This window comes from Haemaphysalis longicornis, unplaced genomic scaffold (genome assembly GCF_048455015.1).
Source record: "Haemaphysalis longicornis isolate Haplotype H1 unplaced genomic scaffold, Haemaphysalis longicornis Haplotype H1 scaffold_8, whole genome shotgun sequence".
Classification (NCBI taxonomy): domain Eukaryota; kingdom Metazoa; phylum Arthropoda; class Arachnida; order Ixodida; family Ixodidae; genus Haemaphysalis; species Haemaphysalis longicornis.
In genome coordinates this window covers 41,319,760-41,343,089 of record NW_027526445.1, presented here as the reverse complement: position 1 = coordinate 41,343,089, position 23,330 = coordinate 41,319,760, and the positions used below count along the sequence as shown (strand labels likewise).

Here is a 23,330-nt window from a genome sequence, read left to right as displayed (position 1 = left end):
AAAATGCAACATAACATACACAAATTAAAAAAAGATGGAGGCAATGCACTATTTTTTAAGCAACTACACTACACAGATGCTTATACTAACTCTCTCACCAAAACGCTAATCCACAATGTTTCCAAGGGCATGAAGACCTCCTTTGGTGACACCACAACATCGCCTACACTGAAAGTCCGCTTGTTCAACCTACGAGAACGGCCTCTACGCCAGTTTCTCAGAAGGGGGAGCGTTGTGATTAAATGAGGCTAATTTTGTTGAACATATATGTGGGGTACCCAGTGCATTCAAATGAATCGCAACAGGAAGCTGCTTCTGTTGATTCACTAATTACACTAAACCGGAACAGCCATGGCCGTGTGTATTGTCCACTTTAGTAACTCCATGACACTGACCACACATAAAAAGAACCCCGCCATCTCTACGAAGTGAATGAGGATGAGAGGGGCGAAGCTAAAATTCTTATCGGTAAAACCGTGAAATATTCGCCCACACATCAGATAAAGACTCGACACGTCAAGCTTTCCACCTCTCCGTTGACAAGCCCGTCGACGACGTCGATGTTTGTGGTGATTATGTAGGGCTTGTTTGGGACAATGAGAATCTCCATGGGTAAGTTGGCGAATTCGATCTGTGACATTTTAGCCACCTTGGCCGTCGCCTTCTGCAGAGCGTCTTGTGTCGCGCACCCCCGTGGTGGTGGTGGTGGTGGCCCATAAAGTGGCGCATACCCACTCAGGGGGATTGGCCAAGAAGAGTTATTATTATTATTATTATTATTATTGAAAAACCAGATAGGCAAAAAGGTGCAGTCGAAGAAAGAATTTAGTATATAGGTTGAAGACAGAAATAGAACAAGAAAGAGGAGCGAAAGAGCCTGATCAGAATCATTTTAACTAGGCAGACGAGCCGTCTCAGAAATGAAGGAATGAATGGCTTGACAGACATCCCCATGGCAGTGGCCTAGCTGCGTGCTTCCAAAAGACAAAAGCACTGGCAAGGTTAGTGGCATTCCAAGACGCCGCAGGGGAGCCTCCAGCAGCCTTCTCCGGTGATGCGAGAATCGGCGGCAGAAAAGGAAGAAATGCTCATCCGATTCAATTTCATGGCAGAAGTGGCACAAGGGTGAGGTTGTTAGATCTGCCCGGTATAGATACCTGTTAAGTGGGGGAACACCACAGCGAAACGAAGTCAGCGAAACTTCGCACGAGCGAGTTTGGCAGAGGCTTCTTTTCCAACGAAACCTGAGGTGTTCGAGTTCCGGAGAGGTGTGCAGCCCGTGATCAGACACGTCCTGGGCCAACAGGTATTGTCGATAACGGGCTAGCAACACGCAAGCAAACGGGAGAAGCACCTCCACAATAGGTAAAGACAATGCCATTTTCGCTAACGTATCCGCGGCTTCATTAAGGGCTAATCCACAGTGGCCAGGCAGCCAGACAAGCCTAATTGCCCGCACATACGTGGGAACGAAGGAGTAAAAAGTTTTAAGCATGGGACTGATAGTTTCTGAAGAAAGGACCATATGCACACGGAGAGGGAATCCGTAAGTATCATCACTGAAGATTGCGCCGAATCGAGTTTCAGAACGGCAAGAAGAATAGTCAGAAATTCTGCATAAAATATGGGAGTATAATCTGGTAGACGCAATGAAAAAGACCAATTCAATGCCGGAAAGAAGATACCCACCCCAACTTTCTCATTTTTTCCAGAGGCCCGTGTCTTCAGCTCGCATGCGACGAACGACAACCTCTTCTTGCTCTCCTCCTTGTTGGATAGCAACGAACGCGTTGAACGTTTTGACCTCTTCGGCCAATCTTTGGTTGGCCAATCTCTAGGGGGATCCTGCCGCAATCATCATTGGTGTGCCTAGTACAATGTGCCGTGTACGGCCGGGACAGGGCCCGAGCAAGAGGAGCTTCGCCCCAAAAAACAGGACAAGCAAAACAAAGCATACATCCCTCGCAATTGACAGTATCGTGCTTACATAGTGGAGTCGGTTTCCGAAGCACACACTTACAGGATAGGGGGGACAGCCAGGATGCCGATAGTATCAAGCGACCATTGTGATTAAAGCGAGAGGTGGGCGATTGATAGATTACCCTGCCGATTAATCATTAATGCCTTAATCGTGATATAGTTTTGCCAGCTAATCAGTTACACTCACGTGAGCGCATTAAACTAGAAATCTGGCTCCCCAAAATTCTTCGTTAGGTTTTCTCACGCTGCCGCCTAGTCATAACAGCCCGCTCGTATAATGCCATAATTAAAACCGCACGTATGAAGTTGCAACGACGAGAGGCTCCGGGTTCGCTTCTTTGAGAGATAGCTACACTAAGCATGCGTTCCAGCCACAGTATGCCAGCCACATCTACTACTTGAGGGTCTGTTTAATGCCCCATCCGGACAAGAAGGTATGTGATTTTGGCTTTTCCACGTGGAAGTTCCCATAGCAAAAAAAGAAAAAAAAAAAAAAAAAGGACTTCGAACACGAAATGTAGATTTTGGCACCAACCGATGAACCAATCAATTAATTGATTATTGCCTGTCGATTAATCGAATTAATTTTTAAATCAATGCCCAGTCTTAAACGCTCCTGCTAGTGCCGATTAGCCTAGCCATAGCCAGCGCCTGTCGAAATTTGACACAACTTGTCAGATCAGCTGTTCATTGCTAGCCTAAGCCAAATACGCTGAATGCCTCGCACTTTACGGTCGCGTCTATTTATCGTGATCGTATATGTGGCGACGACGCTTCTTGCTTCCGACGGCGCGTTTCGACGTAGACACCACTGCGCCCTCCATTTGAATTTGAATTTGGCGCCGCCTCGCACTGAAAGCAAACGACGCGTCTGCGTTGCTATAGCAACGGGGCGCATGCGCAGAGGGCAGTGAGGTGAGAGCAAGGAGGTTGGGTCACGTGAGAGGTGCGAAAAACCTCTCTCCGAGACGGCGAAGTTGGGGCCGCGGCGCACGTTGGCGACGCGTGGAGTGTGCTTTCTGTGTGGCTTTGTTTTGAAAACAGTGACTGTTGAACTGCTGCTGAGATTCAAAGCGATGCATTCTTGTAGCTGTCTCCTCGGGAAACATTTGTGACTCTGTCTTCTCCCAGTCGTAACACTTCGCGCCTGGCGGACACAACTCCGTAGTTTCACGGACGTGTGCGCAACGACGGACGCGGCGGTGCAGGTTGGCGCCCGGAGACCGGAGATTCATGCTGTCAAGCCGCGCGGAGCCACCGTTGTCGAACGGTCGTCGTGCAGATTTGTTCGGGTGGTTGGAGCTGGCGTTGTGTGTGACGTGTTCGTGGACGGCGCCACGGAGAACACCCGTGTCGAGGCTGGTGAGCGCGGCGAATGCGGTCACCACGTGTTGTCGCGGCCCAGGGACGTCGGATGACAACAAACAATGGGTGAGTATGTAGGGTTGTCTAGTAAACCGGAGAGATATTGCGCCTGCGGGAGTAAAATCCGCTCGAATGGCCCATTCTGGAGTGCTTACGCTGAAGGCGTTACCGGACTGTTTAATCCCTCCTCGTAACAACGGGTGGGGTCGGGGTTGTGGAAGGTAGGCTCGGTAGCTTGCAGCTTTAAAACTAGCTTGTCGGTAAAGTGCGTCTTTAAACCCGCCGCGGCGGCTCAGTGGCTAAGGCGTAGTGCTGCTGAGCACGAGGTGGCGGGTTCGATTCCCGCTTTTCTGATGGAGGCGAAAAGCAAAAACGCCCGCGTGTCCGAGATTTCGGCGCACGTTAAAAACCCCCTGCAGGAGGTCGAAATTAATCCGGAGCCCTTCACTACGGAGCGCCTCACCGCCTGCGTTGCGTGGGCGCGTTAAACACTACAATCAGTCAGAGTGTGTCTTTGAATGGTTTTCGACGCTGCCGGCGGCCGTGCCCTTGTAATGTTTTTGCTGATAGCAAACGCAAGTGTGACTTGTCTGGTTCCCGAAGCGTACGCCATGTGCATAAAACGGGCAGAATCCTGTGTGACGCTGGATTTAAGAAACCGCAAAAAAAAATTCCGTGGTGCTTAGGGACAGTCTAAGATATGTTCACTATGTTTTGCGTAGACATTGTTAGAATTTGGGGGAGGGAGGTTGGTGGGCTCAATCCTCTGTAATAAAGGAGGGTCAGAAGGAACTACTTGGGACGAGATTCAGTGCTGTTTGAGCTGATCAGCACGAAGGTGTCGGGAATGTTTTCACAAGCAGGTGAGTATGTTCTCACTGGTTTGTAAAAGTTTGCTTGGGACAGGATAAACGAAGAGAGTCGACAGGTGCTACCGAGGCAAAATTTACGGTTTTTTTAACCTCTTTTGGTGGCTCTGTGGTTGACGTGTTAGCTGGTTGACAGTGTGGTGAAACAACCCACTTCCAGTGAAATCGTTGTGTTCTCATGAGAATGCAAAAACATGCCTGCGCGGAATTGTTGTTTGTGAAGAATGTCCAAATGTCCGCTATTTGTCTTGTAACGGCGTAACCACAAGCAATGACGACCGACGCGAGAAATGTAACTCGAGAGGTACAGAAAACAAGTAGTGGAAATGACAGTGATGACCAAAAAAATTTATACATTGGCCGTCGGGGGCGACGACAGCGACAGGTGGTCACGTCACTCCCGTTTGGCAGGCCAGAAGCAGCCCACAAGCGAGTGATACTGACGAAGGTAATTTGCCGCAGTTTATTAATTTTTCTAACTCGTCGCTGCCGCCCGTACTATCTGTTTGCTGTAACCATTTTGTTGCATTTCCCATGTCGCTGTCGCTGCATGCGGTTACCCCTTAATAGCTTTCACATCTTTCACTGCCTTCTGGTGTTGCCACGACAGGCTGGAATTGCTGGCCAAGTGCTGAAGGAAATGCCGAAGGTTGTGCTGAACATTGCCTAATCTCGTGTTGGGTTGAAGGCCAGAATGCGTCGTTCTTGTTCTGCGTTTGTCCAACTAGTTTATGCACATTTTTTAGTGGCAAACATTCGATAGGAAAGGTTCCTTCGTCCCATCCTCGTCAGTTTGGGTGCGTCACCTGCGGTGACACTTGCAGGTGTTGTGGGTGTCGTTTAACGGTTGGTGAGGACATTCTGTGGTCCAAGTTACCCGGGAACAAGCAAAGAAGCTAAATTAGACAAGCCAACGTCGGATGGAGACGCATGCCACGTACCTGTTCAAAAGATTGATTGTAGGGCTTAACGCACCGACGCAGCGCAGGCGGGAAGGCGCGCCGTAGTATAGGGCTCCGAATTAATTTTGACCACCTGGGAATCTTTAACTTATGCCGAAATATCGTACACACAGACGATTTTTGCTTTTTGCCTCCAGCAGAAAAGCAGCCGGGAATTGAACCCGCGACCTCGTGCTCAGCAGCGCAATGCCGTAGCTACGAAGCCACCGCGGCGGGTCCTGTCCAAAAGATCTCCAAGATATATTATCCAATGATGCTTGTTTTTTCACTGCCACTTGTTCGTAGGAAAGTAAAAGCATGCAATATTTCCACAAACCAGTTGATGAAACGGCCTGTCCGCCCACGGGGCATTCGGAGCTTAATTGTAGCGTCAGCATTGTCAGATGGCCCAATGAAATTTTCTCATCGATGTCCTTTCCTGATTAAACTTGGGCTCCACGTTGCCCTTCTGTAGCCCTGCATCAATCGAGCACTTCACTGAACGGCTCGTAGTGGTGGCTATGGCGTTGTGCTGCTGAGCCCAAGGATGCAGGTTCGAATCCTGGCTGCGGCGGCCGCTTTTCAGGATCGGGTGAAAAGCAAAAGTGCCGGCTTATTGAGACTTCGGCGCACGTTAAAGATCTCCAGGGGGTCAAAATTAGTCCGGAGCCCTCCACTACAATGCTTCTCATATCCCATGTGTAGGTTTGGTGTTTTAAACCCCCAAAAATGTGAAATCCTGCAATTCGCGGCTTGTAGATGTGGAGTTGCGTGAGGCCAGAGCACAGTGAATGTAGAATCTGGAATTGGGGGAAAGAGCTCTAGCTTCCCTTGAATGCTAAAATGCTCATAGGGCAGACAGGTTGCTTGGCATCTATGCTGGAGTGAACACCCAGTCTTAGAGCTGGTGTCACACCAGATGCAGTTTCAAACAAGGCGCTTCCGGGGCAGCTCTGTGCGCGTACATCTGCAATGCGAACGAGGGCCTGCTTTGCTGGTGCGTTGTGATGCAGGTCCTGCCATCACTTCTTCATGCTGCCAGTGGATGCGATACCTTTGCGAAGTGCTTGGCGTTGACAGCTGCTTGTGTTTGCTGTGCAGAGCCTTCCAGCCGATCCGGTGATGGCGTCCTCACACGAGCAGTTACCCGCCAAAGGCAGGTTCTACAGCCCCAGGACATTCCGTAGCAGTGAGACGGGTGGTGAGTTGGAACTGCGAGTCTGGGAATCCCCAGCGAGTGCTGGTTGAAAGCAGTAGTGCTGTGCTGGTGCCTCAACTAAGGGTGGCGCTGAGGTCCCCTTGGAGATGCATGCTGATCAGACCAGAGAACTTCAATGTTCACCGTTTGTGAAACTCTGCTTTTGAATCTGGGTTTTGCAAGCACCCCTGCTGTGTTGAAGCTGAGGGCAAGAGTACTGGCACAGCATGTGGGCAACAGTTGGACTTCGCTAAACATTTACTTACCAGAAGGACTCGAATAATGAATGCTGGCTTTTTAAATGAGGAAACAATAAATTGGGGATTGATTCCTTAGGTTTTGTGGCTTTTCTTTTCACGACTTACGGCAGCGGCTGCAAGTGTTTGAGTACTACTTCAATCTTCTGTCGACAGATGACAGGATAGTCAACGTGGCCCGTGCTTGCCCCTGGTGCAAAGGGCTGACTGCACACCAGTTTTTCATACATGGGGCCAAGGGAGGTTTCACAACTGGTATACCGTATTTTCGTACATATAACCCACCCGTGCGTATTACCCGCCGCACCCCCACTTTCAGCCTGCTGGAAAAGAAAAAAAAATCCTCGCGTATTGCCCGCACATTTCATACAGGAAAGGCTGCACCAAAGGTACTGCTCTAGCAACACGTCACGTACTATGTAGACACAAGAAGCGTACATTTAGCAAGTAGAACACACTGACTGCAAGGTGAAAGTGACAATTGAGTTATAAAATTCAGTTGTTAGAGTGTGCTCTTCCTTGTTTTTTCTTTCTTGTCCTTGTATATTTCGCGCAATCGCTGCCATAGAAGGCTTCGTCAGTGTTACTGTGTAGGCGCTTCGCGGCACAGCGAGCATTGCTGTGAAGCTGCACTGAAGGAAAAATCTCCCGCGTATTATCCCCACCCCTACTTTGCCACTGAAATTTTCACATTTTTGGTGCAGGTTATATGCATGGAAATACGGTATATCGAGTAACTCTGGTTCTGTTAGCACAGGTGTCAGGGGGGAGGGGAGGGGGGGGCGCAGTTTGGGACACACTTCAATATGTTTGTTGAATGCAGGTGGCCTCTCAAGAGCTGCCTGCCTTCATGTGGAGCATGGTCCTTGAGGCTTCTGTGTTAAGGTGCACGTGCTTCATGTAGAGGTAAGAGGTCCATTTTTCGTAAAAGGTGCTGAGGTCAGTAGTGGTGTCTGCTCATCACAAAGTGAGTGTGTCAAAACAGGAACCTCTCCGTCATATCGAACACTTGTTGGTGCACAGGGTTCGCACAGGTCCTTGAAAACCCTTGAATTTAGAAGTGCCTATTTCAAGGCCTTGAAAGTCCTGGAATTTTTAAATCGTCCTTGAAAACGCTTAATTTTCCTGGAGAGAATCAATGGCCCTGTATTTTCGCGAGAATTTAAAGTGTTTTGTCGTGGATTTTAGGTGTTAACAAATGTAAAGAAACATTGCAACAATCAAATTTCAGAGTATTGCGTGAAACTGCAACCAGTTTGGTGAATTTTCATTGCGAGGCAACATTGCGAGCAGGCACTTCTCAATCCAATCCATGTCAGGATACAATCCAGTGAAAGCGGGCTTGTGTTCTCTAACTTGCATCTTCCATCTAGTCTGTGGACGCCCACTCATTGCATGTTTGCTGTGCCTCATATGCTCCATCTCCGTTTGCTTTTACGTGCAAATGTCAGACGTGTACATAGTTTGTCCTGCCTCGCAGCAACACTCGTCGATTTAATTTCATCTGATACCCTTGCTGACAAAGCAAGAGATGCAGGCAGGATTAACTAAGTTTTGAAATAAGACAGCCTGAGCAAAACAGCAAGAAAAAAGAAAAACACCAATCATGAAATAAAAAAAGGGGGGGGGAGCATTCATGAACCTGTTACCGCCTAAGTGTGCGCTAATGTGCTTAGGTATTGTGTAATAAAAAAAACTTTTGCATTGTGTTGAAAAAGTTATAAATAATCTCAGATAAAACATTAGATTGAGACCTTGAAAATGTGTTTTCTGGTCCTTGAACGTCCTTGAAAACCCTTGAATTTTTGCTTTTGAAGCCTGTACGAACCTTCGGTGCAGTGATGTAACCCCATACCTGTTCCCTCCTCTCCAATGGTTGTCGTTGTTAGGGCACAGTTACGCCAGGTATGTTTCTCTGGTGGCACTAACTGCTCCCCCCCTGTTTATGCCAGCAGTGCGAAGGGCTGGGAGATTGTCTGGTGGGCTTTCCTGTGCAATATTAGACAGTGGTTTCTCAAGGCAGAAAGCAGCTTTGATGTGTGTCCACAAGAAATTGGCGCATCTTGTACTAGTGGTGCGAGGCTGGAGAAACAGCAGAGCCGGTGGCCCCTTTCCCTTTGTCGGAGACCGGTTGTTGCGCCAGACGTTTATGTCTGAACTTTCCGGTGAAAGTTCTCCAGCCAAGACTGGCAGGCCCGGACCGTTTTGTCTGCGGGCTTCCGCATCTCTCCCAAAGTGGACTGCATTAGCATGCACTAGGTCTCACGGCTGAGTCCAAAGCCAACACCCACGCTACGAACCCAAACGAAATGCTGTGTGCCTGGAACGCAATGATAGCTCAGCCGGATGGATGCCGGTTTCTCAACGGGAGAAACGCAGGTTCGATTGCGACCACGGGAAGCGGTTTTTTTTTTTTTTTTTCGCCTTTCCAATTGGCTGCACATGTTATTGTTCCCCGTTGCTGCTTAACCCTGTATCCCTCGTGCCTCTGGGGTGGCCCAGTGGTTAGGTTGCTGAATTCGCAGCATAAAGGTCCCGGGTTCGATTCTTGGGATGTCCCTAACCACATTTTTGTTGTCTTGAGGCTTTGAGGTTTTTTGGTGCGATAGGCGGGAAATGCTAGGCCTAAACAGCTCCATTGTTAGAAGGGAGATGGAGGAAAAAAAACGACCAATAAATGGATTTTTTTTTATTATAGTGCAAAATATGCTAACATTCTTTGAGAATGTCCCGATGAAATGGCATCCTCTGATGCGTGGCACAGAAAATGTCGCCATACGTGTCCCCATGACGCGCAGTGGTATTTACGTGTTAATTTTTCTTTAAAAACGCGTGGCATCGTTTATTTTTATAATTACTTACAAATATAGCGCATAGTTGCTTGAATTTTTCTTATGTTCAGTATATGCCACAATGGCGCTGCATTAGTTGGCATAGCATTGCGCATGCATTGCGGAACGTTTGTTTACGTCAAGTGCATATAATTGGTTTATTTTTCGAACTCTTACAGCAATTTTTTAAGCTTCAATCCTCTATGCTAGTAGCATCGCCACGCTTTTCTTGGAATCCACGTAAGAAGCAACAATTTGAAAAATGAAACGAAAACTTCGAAGTCCGATTTCTCGAAACACCATTTCGCTTAGAAAAGGAACATTTTCTCTTCAACTATTTAACTTTCCGAAAACATTTTCTTGTCAGTTCTTTATCAGTGCTATATACACATCCTGATCTAAAATAAGCATGTTCTCACAACAATTTCATATTTTATTCACACATTTTTCTCTTGAAAATGAACAAAATTTATGTTTGTGGTATGTATGTATTTTTTAAAAGTCAACGGTTATGGCCACCATTATTATTCTGATACAGAAGAAAGCCTGGTGCATTTAACACGTATAGTAAATGTTCGAGCCCTGTGCCTGTAAAAGCATTCCTGAAAATGTTCCTTGAGCTGAGAAAAAAAGCTAGAAAACTCTATTTCTGTACGACATTTTGCACACGGTTACTGGATATTTATGATGCATACCCCCGAAGTTGCAAGTTGATTGCTCAAAAAGCAGCGAAGTTAGCTGAACACATAATTGGACACCTACATCCACTATCCATCCCCCTCTAAAAACGCAGCTGTTGCAGCTTTGCGCTTTCTTGGCAGGGGCTCTCCTGCTGCACTCAATGGGCCCTGCAACCATACTTCCTCCCCTTCCTTCACAAGGGCTGCTCTGCAATAGCTGCAGGGATTGCCTGCAGAGAACTGTATCTTGGGGTTGGCTGAGGCCATGTTTTAAGTTAATGCCTTGCTTTTTGTCGTCGTTTCATTTAAAGCTTCCATAAAGACGAAGCGCAACTTTCTTCACTTCGAAAAAAATAGCTTATGGTAACTCACGCAGCTCCATTCCAGCCAGGAAAGGCTGTTTTTAAACTATAAAAAAAGCAAGAAATATTGAAAAACTTTCAAACTTCTCACTCGAATGGCGTAATGTGGGGCAGCACTAAAACACAATTATTAATGTGTGAACAAAATAATACAATGGTGTGTAAAGTGGTACAGTTGCGCAGAAGTTGTGGGCAGGATGGTCCCTTGCAGGCTAAGTGGGGTTCAGGGTGTTTCCCCAAGCCCGGAAATAACCCATCCAAAATGCCCCAGAGAGGTTCGCGGTGTCCAAGAGGGAGACACCGCGACGGGTTCGACTCACCGACACAGGTGACGACAGGCTCCAAAGGGCCGGGACGAGCCAGGGGGTTTATTGGCCGAGTCGTATAGTGCATAATAACGCCAAGACGGGGTTAAGAACTACACTGTACCGACGCGCGTCCTACGGCGTCGCCCAAACAGGCGACCATGGCCAAGGTTGCACGTGGGCCGCTCGCAAGGTAGGAAGAGGCCTACCCTGCGCGTCCGATCAGCGCCAAAACAGCCCCCGGCCGGACGGCGCGGCGGGGAGGAGACGAGCCAACCTGGGACAAGGAACGCCCCGGTTATCCGGCTCCTATCTCCTCCATTTCCCATCTTCCTTATCCATAGGGCAAGAGCCAGAGAGCAAGAGAGAACGCGCGAAGCGCGTGCGTCGTGCTTATAAGGAGCGGGGGAGAGGAGGCAGGTTCCCGGGTGAAGAGGAGCGACAGCGGCGGCAGGACAGTCGGTGCCGGCCGGCGTGTCGGCCCGCGAGGTGACGTCACGTGTGCGGGAAAGCGCGCTCGTTCGAACATCGTGCTTGCGGGAGGAGGAAAGGGGATCAAGGGGATCCCCACAAAGTATGCAGATGCAATTGAGCAGAATCACCCTGTTATGTTTATTGGCGGTGGCTAAGGTGAGCGGCCATGAATTCCACAAACAAGATTCTGTGACGTTATAAGACATTAGCCGGAAAGGGGCTGCAAAGTCACCACTGCCTATCAAGTTTTTGATCTTCAGTAGATCGAATATTTGCTTGAAGTTTGGAATGAAATCGGCTTTATTGGTGTTGTGACAAAGCGGTCTTTTTTATGACGCTATTTAGGTTTCATGGCCCCTTTAAATGCAGCTGTACAGCTTATATTGCTTAATGGCAAGGCAGCAGGTTACAGGCGGCATTGGAACGGCCAACCTGCACATTAACCAATGCCGACGAGCGACTTTGCATAATGCAAAACCAAACAATGGATGGAACGCATCTTTCCACCCTAAGTGCCTCCCACCACATCTACACCTTCTTCCCTTGCGAGCCCAAATACCGTATTTTCGCGTGTATAACCCGCACAAACAATGTGAAAATTTCAGGGGTGAAGCAGAGCGGCGGATTATATGTGAGGTATTTCCTTTGGTGCAGCTTCACTGCAATGCGCGTTAGGCCGGGATTCCCCTACAGCAGTAATAGTGACTAAGCTACTGTTATCCCACTGGCAGTGCTTGTTTTGCACACACAGCTCAACAGAATACCAACCTGCAAAAAATGTATGCGGAAAGTCATCCAGTTACGTAGTCAACTAGCTAAGTTCTTTTGCATAAACAAGTGTGTAATGTTGCTTGAGTAGTAGAGATTTGGTCCATCCTCTTATGTATAAAATATGCGGGCAATACGTGGAAATATATATTTTTGTATTCCTCGATGGAAAGTAGGGGTGCGGGTTTACACGCGAAAATACGGTAGTTTGTGTAACGTACAAAAGATGGCACTCAGCTGTCATACTCTGTCACATAGCCAGGGACGATGCAGGTTTCTTGGAGGAACAAAGTTCATTAGAGTGAACTTGTGCTCCACTATGAAGTCAAGGAATAGGCGAGCGGTGAAGGAGCAGTCAACGAAAGGACGTGCACAGGTGCGTGTCAATCTAATACAGGAGCATTTCCCCCGCGCGCATTTATTCGCAGCGAAGCTGTTTAGCAAATTGTAATTTTTCGTGCCCGCAGTTAAAAATACTGAGAAATTGCCTAGTGCACACGCATGATCGCGGGCCTCGTAGCAGCCACCCGGCAGTTAACAAAATCAAGAAAATGTCGAGCACTCGGGTGCCTGCGTCGCGGCAACCGGCCAGTGACACGAGCACACGTTTGTCAAACCAAGCAGACTTGCCAAAGGTTGGCCAAAAAAAAAAAAATCTCCAGCGCTTGCCGTAATCGTAGCAACAGTTGCTCGGAACGAGAAATACACTTCATAGTGTATGCCCCTTCAAGGTGATGCCCAATGATTATCACTTCCAAAAAAACAAAAAAGAATCTAACACTTATAGCAACAGTAATGGAGTAAAGGTTGTTGCGGCAGCGAAGAAGCAAATTGGCTGGCTGCAATAGTGGACTTAAGCCTTCGTGATGGTCGTGAAAGTTGCATACAGCTTCGCTACCTTCAAATCTGATGCGTTACGGTGAGCTTCCTTCGTTTTTCTTTTTTGGAAACCATTTCTGGAACAATCGAACTAGATCGAGAATATTTACGATTATTCTAGTCTAGTGACGACGGAGCAAAGCACTGTCCCTATCAAATTCGCTTCGCTGTGAAAACAAGCAAGACAGCCTGACGTGGCCAGATGCTGTTGACAAAACACGAAAGTAAACAAAGGAGAAGACAGGGTTTGCTCCAATATGCTGCGATCACACGGTTTCAGAAGCAGGCAACTCTGGCAGCAGCAAATTTAGTGGTGGGATGACTATGTGACGGAAAGAGAATTACACAGTCTGTAGAGGCCAGTGGTGGGGGGCGTGCATTACGGTAGTAGGTGAATACGGTTCTTTTCTTTTGTTGTCCTCTGTAGAAGTAGGAGTCTGTAGTCACCGTGCACGGCCTGCTTGCCTTATGAGGAGTCTAATGCGGGGATTCTTGATCAACCAGGAAGACCACAGTGCTGTCAGGCTCCTACCCCCATGCCATGGAGTCAGCGTTGCGGCAGGAGCGGTGGAGAAGTGGACCTGTCCAACTGCCAAGGGAGCCACCATGACCGACTGCCCTTCGCTTCGGCAGTGGATGCCCTCCTGCCTGATGGACCAGCTGGCCACTTGCAAGGAGTCCGTGCTTAGCAGCGTCTTCAAGTGGGCTTCCGGGAAAAGGTCTCTTCCACCTGTCAGGTGGGGCTGCTCCGAGCCATCTTGGTCGCTAAGGTACCGGAACGCTATACCAGAAGGCCCTGGCTAAACACCAGGTTGTGGACACACTCGTTGCAGGGACGGTGCGAGAAAAAGGGAAGGAAAGCGGGTGTTTGCGAAATTTGGTGCACCCTTTAAAAATTGGTCTGCTTTCAGTGGCCTGGAAGCCACGGGCTGGGGTGTGCATTTTCGGTTGATTTTATCTTCCGGCATTTCAGTGGAAAGCTGACTGTGCCTGTCCTAGCTTTCTTTTTGTGTAGCAAACAGTTGTAAAGTGCTGGGGTTTTCTAGTAGTAGTGAAGGCTACCTGAAGGGGTTTTAAAAACTGATGCTGTTGCTGTCAAATTCCTTTGTTGTTCATACGGCTAACGTAAAAGAAGTCACAGGGACGTCCAAAGAGTTATAGGATGATTTCACAGCCCTGCCACTTCATAGTTTTCACAGCACTGTCAAGGAGCCTAGCGGCGTTTCTTTCGCAGGTGTGTGGAAGGGATCAGATTGAAGGAACCTGTGTGGCTGTTCCGTTTGCAAGGTTCGCCCCACAGTTGGTTGCTTGGAGTCCCTGCAAGATGGCATAGTGTGGTGGGACATTGTCAGATGCTCCTTGCATGTCTGGGGCGATGGTGGTACTGCGATGTTTTGCTGCGGCTATCCAGTATTTGCTCTTTGATTGAGATGAGCGTATTCTGTGTTGACAAACTTGCATGAAAGCAGAACATGGTGTGGGAGTAGCGGTCATTTTTTCTAAGGTATAGGTTGACACTGGCATGACGCGCATGCCGGCAATGAGGACACGCACGCTCAGGCATGGCGGTGCACACGTGAGACCGTAGCAGCGAGCTCCTAGCATTACCTCGACGTTAAGGGGGCACACTGGTCTTTAAAACTTTTTTTTTGTTTTCCAACCAATCTTCATGAAACTTTATGGGCTTGTTCAGATTTTTTAGCTGATTTCAAATATCCAATTAGTTTTGATGTAACACATTTAGTTTTCGAGACAATTAGAAATCTTTCTTGATTGTTCTTGAGAACAATGGAAAAAAAAACTAATCAATAAAAAATTACAAGCAAGGCATGAATAGATACTAGAAGTTGTGTAGAAGGTTGTATGGGAAGCAGTTTTTTTGTTTTACAATCACATACAAGTTTCCATCAATTCTTACTTTTAGGTTCGAAGTACTGCTGCTAACCAATTAAAAATAATGCTAATTAAACAATTACTGAAACACAAAATGCAAAATCTGCTTCCCATACCACATGGTTTAAACATTCAGCTTCCTGCTGAAAGAAAAATTATCATTCTAGCTGCACTACGTGCTGAGGTATGCCTCTCGAGAAGTTCCTATACCTAAAAAATAGGCATTTTGAGAAAATGGCAAAAAACGTAGCTGTGCTATGTTTAATGCAAACAGTAGAAGGTGGAGTACTTTTTTTGCACGAAACAACTAGTAGGCCCCCACAGCATAGTCATCTTGACTGCTGGCACCACCCAGGGGCCTCTTTTTGAGGGTCCGCTGCACATTTTCTGCGGATGTCCGCCTGCGGGAAGAGTCCTTGGTTCGCCAGCGGTCCTTTTCGGCCATGCGTGTGCTGCTTAGTGTGCCAACGGTCATGTTGAGCTCCTGCAGGATCTTTGATGATGCCACCTGGCTTCCGGCATTGAATCGCATCACAGCCTCTGCGACCGCAGCTTCCACACTGTGAAGCGATGCGTGGCGCTCCTTGGGAGCCAGCGACCATATCACTGAGTGAAGACTCTCATTGCTGTTTTGCGTCTTGCCGCGCTGGCACCGCTCAAGCAGCTTGTGGTCCGCCAGCCGTTCATACACAGGAAGCAAGGCCTCGCAGACGTGGGGGGGGGCAGGTTGTAGCGGTGCTTGGGGGCAGGCTCCCCTTTGGCCTTGGCAGCGTTATGGCGGCACCACGAGTCAGGACCAGTGGGGCAGAGGCTGTGGTTCGACACTGCATCATTGGATGTCACGTGATAGTACGTGGCCATCACAGCCTTGTGCATGGCTGGCACGTCCCCTTTGTGGGACTTGATAGCCCAGCCATAGTAGGAGGTCAGTTTGTAGATCAGGTCACCAGTCAGCCGTCCCCTACCACTGAGGCTCTCTGAGCCAGCTGGCCTCTGCTTTGGGAGGTTGCGCAGTTGAGTGCCCATTCTCTTCTGCACGTGGTTCACGCACTCCTCTTTGAGGATCTTAATGAAGCCATAACCATCTGCATCCCTCAAAGCGAGGTAGGTGCGGCAGTCACCATCCGAAACCACTGTGGTGTACCTGAGCTTATGACGCTCCCACGACCTCTGAAAGAGAATGAGGGCAGTCTCCACTTCCATTTCCCCAACTTTTTTGGTGGTGTTTCTCTGGCAGAGGTGCTTCGCCTTCCACTCTTCGTAGGCAGGGTCACTCTCTTTGGGCGCCCTCACAGCCGGCGCAAAAATTGGAGAGCACGACATAATCGAGCACGAGCCCCGTGAATAACTCGATGACCGTGCCGACTCCGATGTGCGACGAGTGTCCCCTCGTCATCCAGGAGCCGTCGTACGACACGGTGATGTTGCCCGGGTTTGCAAGGTCGAGCTCAGCGTACAGTTGCCGAACTGATCGTGCGCAATCTGCAGTCACCTTCTGCGATGCGCGAACAGCTGCGGGCGTCAGTTTAGTCTTCACGTAGCTCTGCCACATTTTGTTGTGCAGGCCGCGTGAAGAAATGTTCATCGACGAAAACACGTCGTTGAACACCATTTGCTGCTTTCCAGTCGACTGCATGGCGCGCGCGCCCAAAACATTGATGGCAAACGGCTCCGCCTTGCTCTCGCCGTCAACGCGCGGCGAGCTCCACGCCGTCGACACGTCACCGCAGTTCGCGTACTTGAGCACTAGCTTTATGGCGAGGCCGTACTCCCTGTCCTCTTTGCTGATTTCCACATCACCGGAGCACACCTTGCATTTCACTGCGCGCATCAGTTCGTTCAGCTGGGTCAAACTGACGATCACGAACCTTGTTTCGTCCAGCGGCGTGGCTGCGGCGTTGTCAGGGTCGCCCAACAGGCTGCACTTCCGTTGTGTAGCTCCAGTTGAAGAAAGCTCGTGCAGCTTGTGCGTTTTGATGCACCTCTGCCACTTGTAACGGGTGCAACATTGCTGTATCGAGACGGATGCGGCCGCTGCCGGAGGCGTTATGAGCGGTCGGTGGAGGCGCTGGGCCTACGTTGACAAGCGCGTTGTCGCCAACCACGGAAGGTCGGTCGCTATCTCCTTCATCGCTCCTTGCTGGTGTGGAGCAGCCTCTGAGATTCTCGAGGTTGGATTTCTTTCTCTTTTTGCCATACGGGTTCTTCGTGCGGGATTTTCTTCTGGCCTTCCACATTGCAAACGTCGTAGTCAGAGCCCGAGCAATATGGCGCCTGATTGCGCCGACAACGGCATGGAGCAGACGACAGGTGCCGCCTTCGGCCAATCGCATCGCGCTGTCTAGTCACGTGCGCTCGCCGGCGAATAGGAACGCGCATTTTTGCTTTTTTTGGCGCGTGTTTCCCACTCTATGACTGAGCGGGCAGGAACCGCAGTGGCGGGAAATTGAAGACCGTAGTTCACTCTTTCAAACGAGACCGAGATCGCTGCGATACCGCCCGTTGCGCAGCAGTGAGGAATTATAGAAAAATACCGTTTAGTGCGGAATATAGGTAGAGATTTTTTACAGAAAAATTTGCCGAAAAGTCGCCCCTCGACCTATATTGCAGTCACTGACAGTTGTCACTGACCGGGCAGCCCATCGAGCCCATCCAAACCCCAAAGGCACCATCGCCACCACCATCAATCTCGGACGTGACGCCATCTTTGTTTTGTTGCTTCTCTCGCTGTCGGTGAATGTGTGCGTGCTATTTTCTTCTTGCGCAAAATGAGTTTAGGCACTTGGTGCCAGTTTGCAGCAGCATTTAAAAGAAAAGTTGGAGGTTTTCCAAGGCCAATGACGTGTCCGCCTTGCGCCAGTTCGGTGTCACCAAAACAAATGTTGCCTGCGGCGTTAGCTGAAGGGGCAGCTCTCAGTATGCAACGCTCGGAAGGCCTCGTTTCATGGACGCTGCTCTGTGCACCTGTGCTGCTGTACAAAGGGGCAAATTTTGTATGCTAGTGTCGTGCGATGTCTCTAGGAATGGATAGCCCAAGATGTTTGCTGACCGCCTGCACAGACTGGCTGTCGCTCCGGTCTGCACACGAGTGTCCCATGCTTTGCGCTCGCTTCACGATGACATGGTCTTTTGAGTGTTTAAATAGTGCTGCATAAGCAATTCCCTGGACTGCACCGAGGACGACCTGCTGTGTGGGCGACAGCAGGCCAGAAGCAGTCGTCCGACGATACTTCATACAGTTTTAAATGAGTAATCTGAGACGAAACAAGTTATAGTTTCAATAAAACAGTGGTTGGTACCTAATTATTTTTTTTTACATTTTTCGGCTACAAGGTAAGGGGGTCGACCTATATTCCGCCGTTTCAGTACACACTGAAAGGCTTGTAAAGGTCAGCCTGGCATGGATCCATCGATTAGTTTGGTTTTATTTTGACGCCGGCCTTTAATATACAGTTTGGTTTTGAGTGCATGTGCTGCTGTCCTTGTGGCTGCCAAGTGCCATGTTACTGTTAACCCTTCTTTAAATGTATGCACGGTGTGAATGCACTGGTGGACAGGTGTGCCACTGATTACAGTGCGGGCGTGGACGGGAACACATTAGGTTGTGACAAGTGGCCTGCACACATCAGTCCCCACTAGAGTGGCTGGACGAGAGGTGACTGCAGGCAGTATAGGGTCACCATGACTGTAGTCAGGAGATGCTGCAAGAGAAAGAAATCAAACATGGATAATCAAAGGATGTTCTCATAGCATCAAATAAAACATCCATGACTGACGAAAAGCAGAGCAAACGCCAGAGAAGACCACACAAGCAGTGCCTCCTGCTCTGTTGATAGCCATTTGTTTGCACCCTCATTTTAATCAGTAATGGAACCACAATTAACCTAATTGTTATGTATGAAATACCGTATTAAAGCCCGTTTTCTTTTGAGTCCGACAGAGCACAACATGGTCCGGCTGGGCCTGTCGTGCTCTGTCGGGGGGGCCCTGTCGGGCCAAGTTGGACGCCGAGGTCGAATTCGCTCGGCGAGCGAATTGTCCGGCTGGGCCGTCCGGCTGGAGTTGGCTCCGCCCATCGGCCTTCGGCAACATGGCGGCGGCGAGCTGCGGGGACGGTGTACGTCGCACAACTTGATTGTGATATCAAAAACGACAACGACTTGCAGAAGTCGTGACAGACCACCCCGGTCCTGAGTTGGTACTGCGATACGCGTTTATCGTTTGTCTTTTCAAATGTTCGTGCTTTGTGTGGAGCCGAGGCAGGAAATGCCCCAGTACCAGCGTCTGCAGAGTGGTTCGCCGTGTTTTCGTTCTTTATCAACTGTGTAGAGATACGCTCGTCGTGCTCATCGCTAGCGCTAGACGACCGATAAGTCCAATCCATCGTGGCCCGGCTCTCGCGCGCTCCGAGCTGTCAAGGTCTGTCTCCGCGCTTGGATCATCGACAACGTTCGACATACGGTCACTGTGAGTGAAAGCAACGCGCAGTGGCGGTCAGCGCTTGTGTAGAGGTCAAGTTTTCATATCCAGTGTGTACGCCGTGCTGTTATTTACGTTTGATGTGTCCAAGTTCGGCTCTCGCAAGCAGCCGTGTGTGGTACGTCGCAGTTCTCCGGGAGTTGAATGTGTGTCTGTGAAGCTACGGCGCCGCTAGCTCCGATACTGCAAGAAACACATCGCATCCGAGGAGTGCACCTGTGCACCTTTTAAGTAACTTTCCCTGTGTATATCTGCGCAGTTGGTAGCGATGTGTGGCGGTGTTTCTGCGTTTTGAAATGTGAGGGTGGTCCCAGTGCTTTGGTGCCGCTCGTGGACTGCAGCGTTCCCAAACCAGCGTCGTTAGTGCTCCGCTAGTTCGCCTATTCTAGTGGCCGCGTGATGTGGTGGCAAGTGTGGTTTGCGCAGCAACTGCAATGTGTGTCCAGGCTGTGCTTTTTTTTTCCGCGTTCGGCACTGCCTGGTTACGTGACGTGTGCTTCATGCGAGATGCTGTTTCCGTTTGGGACTTGTTTTCGTGGTCATTTCACTTGCAGCTGTAAGCTACCAGCACCATTATTCGAAAAAGTTTCTTTACTAATGAAGCACATGGTTATTGTTAATGTAATCATGCAGTCATGACATATGCCTGTAAGTAGTGTTTCCGCACCATGTTCACAAAATGGTTTCTATCATAAACCTTTTCAAATGCCCATTTACGCTTTTGTTATTCTTGTTTGCTTTGAGCCACACCAAAGTTGGCTACGTTGTGGCCTTCCCTGAACTCTTATAATGCCAGTACTCTCAATCATCAGTGAACATTCTTCAAGCTGAGTTGGGGGCAATTTGTGTTCAGTTGGGAACACACGTGACTTCTTTTGAGAATCCCTCATTTTGCTTACAACGTGTCCAGCATTGTGCAGCTTCATTGAGCTCATTGTATATGAGAGGTCCCAATTAGCTGCTTTGTTGTTTGAACCGAAAAACCCGAGCTGTGACTCTGATTAGCTTTGAGATTTTCCTGTAGTGTTCCAGATCGTTCACGCCCGACTATGCAGTTGTCGATGTTACCGCTGGCAATGATCTCGTTTTCTTCCTTTCCCCGAGTTCGATTCCACCATATATTGCTGTCAGAACCACTCGAGCCCAATTCATGTATGCAGGACAAACCCTCAGTGCTCTGCTTCACTACAATATTTTATTGGCCAGCTGCGTTGCTCGGATCTCGCGTGCTGGGTTTTCTTTTCCGGAATAATGTCTACATACATGCTTGTCTGTGACTTGTTGAATTTCAGTGACTCAGTTGCGCACGAACTGATTCTAGCGGTCAACATTTTCATGAAATTTTCTTTTTTGAAAATTGTACCCCGCTTGTACCGAGCGTCAGCAACTTATAAAACGTGATAGAAAACTTGTTCAAAGTGCTTTGTATTCCCAAAAGAGTGGACGAGGTTGTGACACTTTTAGATTTTTTTATTTACAACACAATGTTTTTTAGTTTTCATTTTTTACGAGTTGAATGTACATCAGGCATGTAGACTATGAACGACTACTTGAATAAAAAATTCACAAAACGGAAACTGAAAAAACCAAAACTGTCACGACCTGAACGGTCTATCAAGGAATGTTCTGAAAAAAACGGAATCAAAATAGACCTTGAGGTTGCAAAGAAATCGCCGGGACAAGCGGCTCAGGTGGCGGAAAAAACAGTTTTGAGAAAATGGCTTCTAAAGTTGCAACACAAATTTCAACCATCAAAAGGCCCCAGGGTTGTAGTCTTTTGTGTCCTTTTGCACATGGGGCTTCTTGGGTGCCTTGCCTCGAAGCTGGAGTGCTTTTGCAGCCTTTCTTTTTCTCAAGGCATCCTTTTCAGCTCCTCTGCGAAGAGCATGCTGACCAATCTGGAGACCTTGTGATGCACAAGACTCTGCATAAGCACGGCGGGTTCCAGAATTGTATTTGCAGACTGCCTCGTTGACCGCTGTCTCTGTTGCAATCAACGAAGCATTTTCGTCTTTTGGAAGCAGGGACCAAATCACCGAATGAAGACTCTCAGCAGCGTTTTGTGTCTTCTTTCCCAAGCAACGGCTGAGGAGCTGCGCTTCGGAAAGGCGTTGGTAGACAGGCAGCAAGGCCTCAGTAACATGCCTGGCGAGCTGGTTCTTGTGTGGGGGTGGACGCTTCCCGTGCGCTTCAGCAGCTCGGTATTGGCACCAACTCTGAGCTCCTTGTGGGCAAAGTTCGTGGCGCGGTTGTTCATCTGTTGAAGTAACGTGATAAAATGTTGCCATTACGGCCCTCTGCATTTTTTCTACGGTGTCGTGCTCACGCAGGGCCATGCCATAGTAGGTGGTCAATTTTTTTATCAGGTCTTGGGTCAGGCCGCCTCTACCACCAACTGGTTGTCCCTTCTTTCCCTTTGCTACCACACCACGCAGCGCCGAATTCATTCTTTTTTTCACGTGATTAATACAGTCTTCCTTCGTAAATCGGATAAATCCATAAGTCTCATCTTGGCACAGTGCCAGGTATGTCCTGCAGTCGCCGTCACAAACAATGTTTGTGTAGCGGAAGCCATGCTTTTCAAGTGAGCGTCTGAATAGAATTAGGGCAGCCTCTACTTCCATTCTGCCAGACTTTACATCTGTGTTCTTCTGGCAGATGTGTGACGCCTTCCAAGAGTCGTAGCTCTCATCGCCTTCTTTGGGGCCTAGTGTACATCCATGGCACCGGTTCGAGAGGACAGCACAGTCGAGGACAAGTCCTGTATAAAACTCTATGACTGTGCCGACACCGATGTGGGACGTGTGGCCACGTGTAAGCCATGTCCCATCGTAGACCACCGTAATGTTGTTGTTGAAAGCAGGGTCCATCTCAAGGTACACCTCGCGCACAGCTGCCGCAGCATCAGCAAACACGTTATCAACAGCTGCCTCACTGGCGGGCCGAAACTCTTCTGAAATGCTTCTGAAATGCTTCTGATGCTTCTGAAAAGTTTTATGATGCAAGCCTCTATGAGAGACGTTCATTACAGACCAGAAGTCTGTCAGAGCTGTTGCTCCTTTACCTATGCTTTTTACAGCTTGCATAGCTCTGACGTTGATGTCAAAAATTCTGCGACCTTCTATACGCGGTGAAGACCACTCCTTGTCGAGGGTACCACAGAAAACACATGTCAAAAGCATTCGTGCTGCCAACCCATGCCTTGTACCAAGATGAACTGACAGTCCTGGTTGGGAGCACTTCTGGCATAGAGCATTCCTCAGAAGAGAGTTTAGGGCCGTGACTTGCACAACAAGAAACTCGTCCGCTGGTTCTGCACTAGCAAGTGCTTCACCCTCACCTGTAAGTTCCATTTTCCGCGCGGTCGCAGGTGTGGAACTTAGCTTAGCTTGTACTTTCGCGGCGACTTCCCGCGCTTCTTTTGACGACACAAAACGGGGCTGCAGGTGTGCCTGAATGGTCCGCCCGGTGCTCGTGGACGGCACGGAAACATCGCCCGAAGTGTCCAAATCGGACCCCGAAGTACGCGCACTGCGACGACCTCTTACTTCCAGAGCCACGGGGCACCGTTCGGAAAGTTCATCACGGCGGCCGAAGCTCGTGGACGGCACGGAGAAATCACCTGAAGTTGAAGTGTCGAGATGAGGGGCCGTGATACGCGCGCTGCGACGACTCGCTTCTAGAGCCGCGAAGCGCGGCGCGGAAAGTTCATCACGGCGCCCGCTGCTCGTAGACGGCACGGAGACGTCGCCCAAAGTGTCGAGATGCGACCCCGAGATAAGCGCGCTGCGATGACTTGATGCTTCCGCAGCAGCGGCGAGCCGCACGGCAAGGTCACCACTGCTCCAGGTGCCCGTGGACGACGTAGAGTCATCATCGCTCGAAGTTCCGACATTGGAATCCGTCGTATGCACGATGCGACTTGGTGCTTTCGAAGAAGCGGAGCGCCGCGCAGAAAGATCATCACCGCCTCTCGAGCTCGCAAGCGAAGTTTCGACCGCGTAAGAAGTGCTCGGGAGCGGCTCTTCAATGGCGTCGCTGACTGTCGT

General features: G+C 49.2%; 2 protein-coding genes across 2 annotated transcripts; one reads left to right on the top strand and one right to left on the bottom strand.

The window, feature by feature from the left end:
• The first annotated feature begins 2,967 nt into the window (after positions 1-2,967).
• Positions 2,968-18,155, top strand: LOC144148664 (uncharacterized). Its single transcript, XM_077680181.1, has 4 exons — positions 2,968-3,411; positions 6,257-6,356; positions 7,434-7,516; positions 13,414-18,155. Exons 1-3 carry the CDS (start codon positions 3,214-3,216, stop codon positions 7,478-7,480), a joined length of 345 nt encoding a protein of 114 aa, XP_077536307.1. The 5' UTR covers positions 2,968-3,213; the 3' UTR covers positions 7,481-7,516; positions 13,414-18,155.
• Positions 18,156-20,841: 2,686 nt separating this feature from the next.
• Positions 20,842-22,774, bottom strand: LOC144148663 (uncharacterized). The gene has a single exon (XM_077680180.1). It carries the CDS (start codon positions 22,632-22,634, stop codon positions 21,033-21,035), a length of 1,602 nt encoding a protein of 533 aa, XP_077536306.1. The 5' UTR covers positions 22,635-22,774; the 3' UTR covers positions 20,842-21,032.
• Positions 22,775-23,330: the final 556 nt, after the last annotated feature.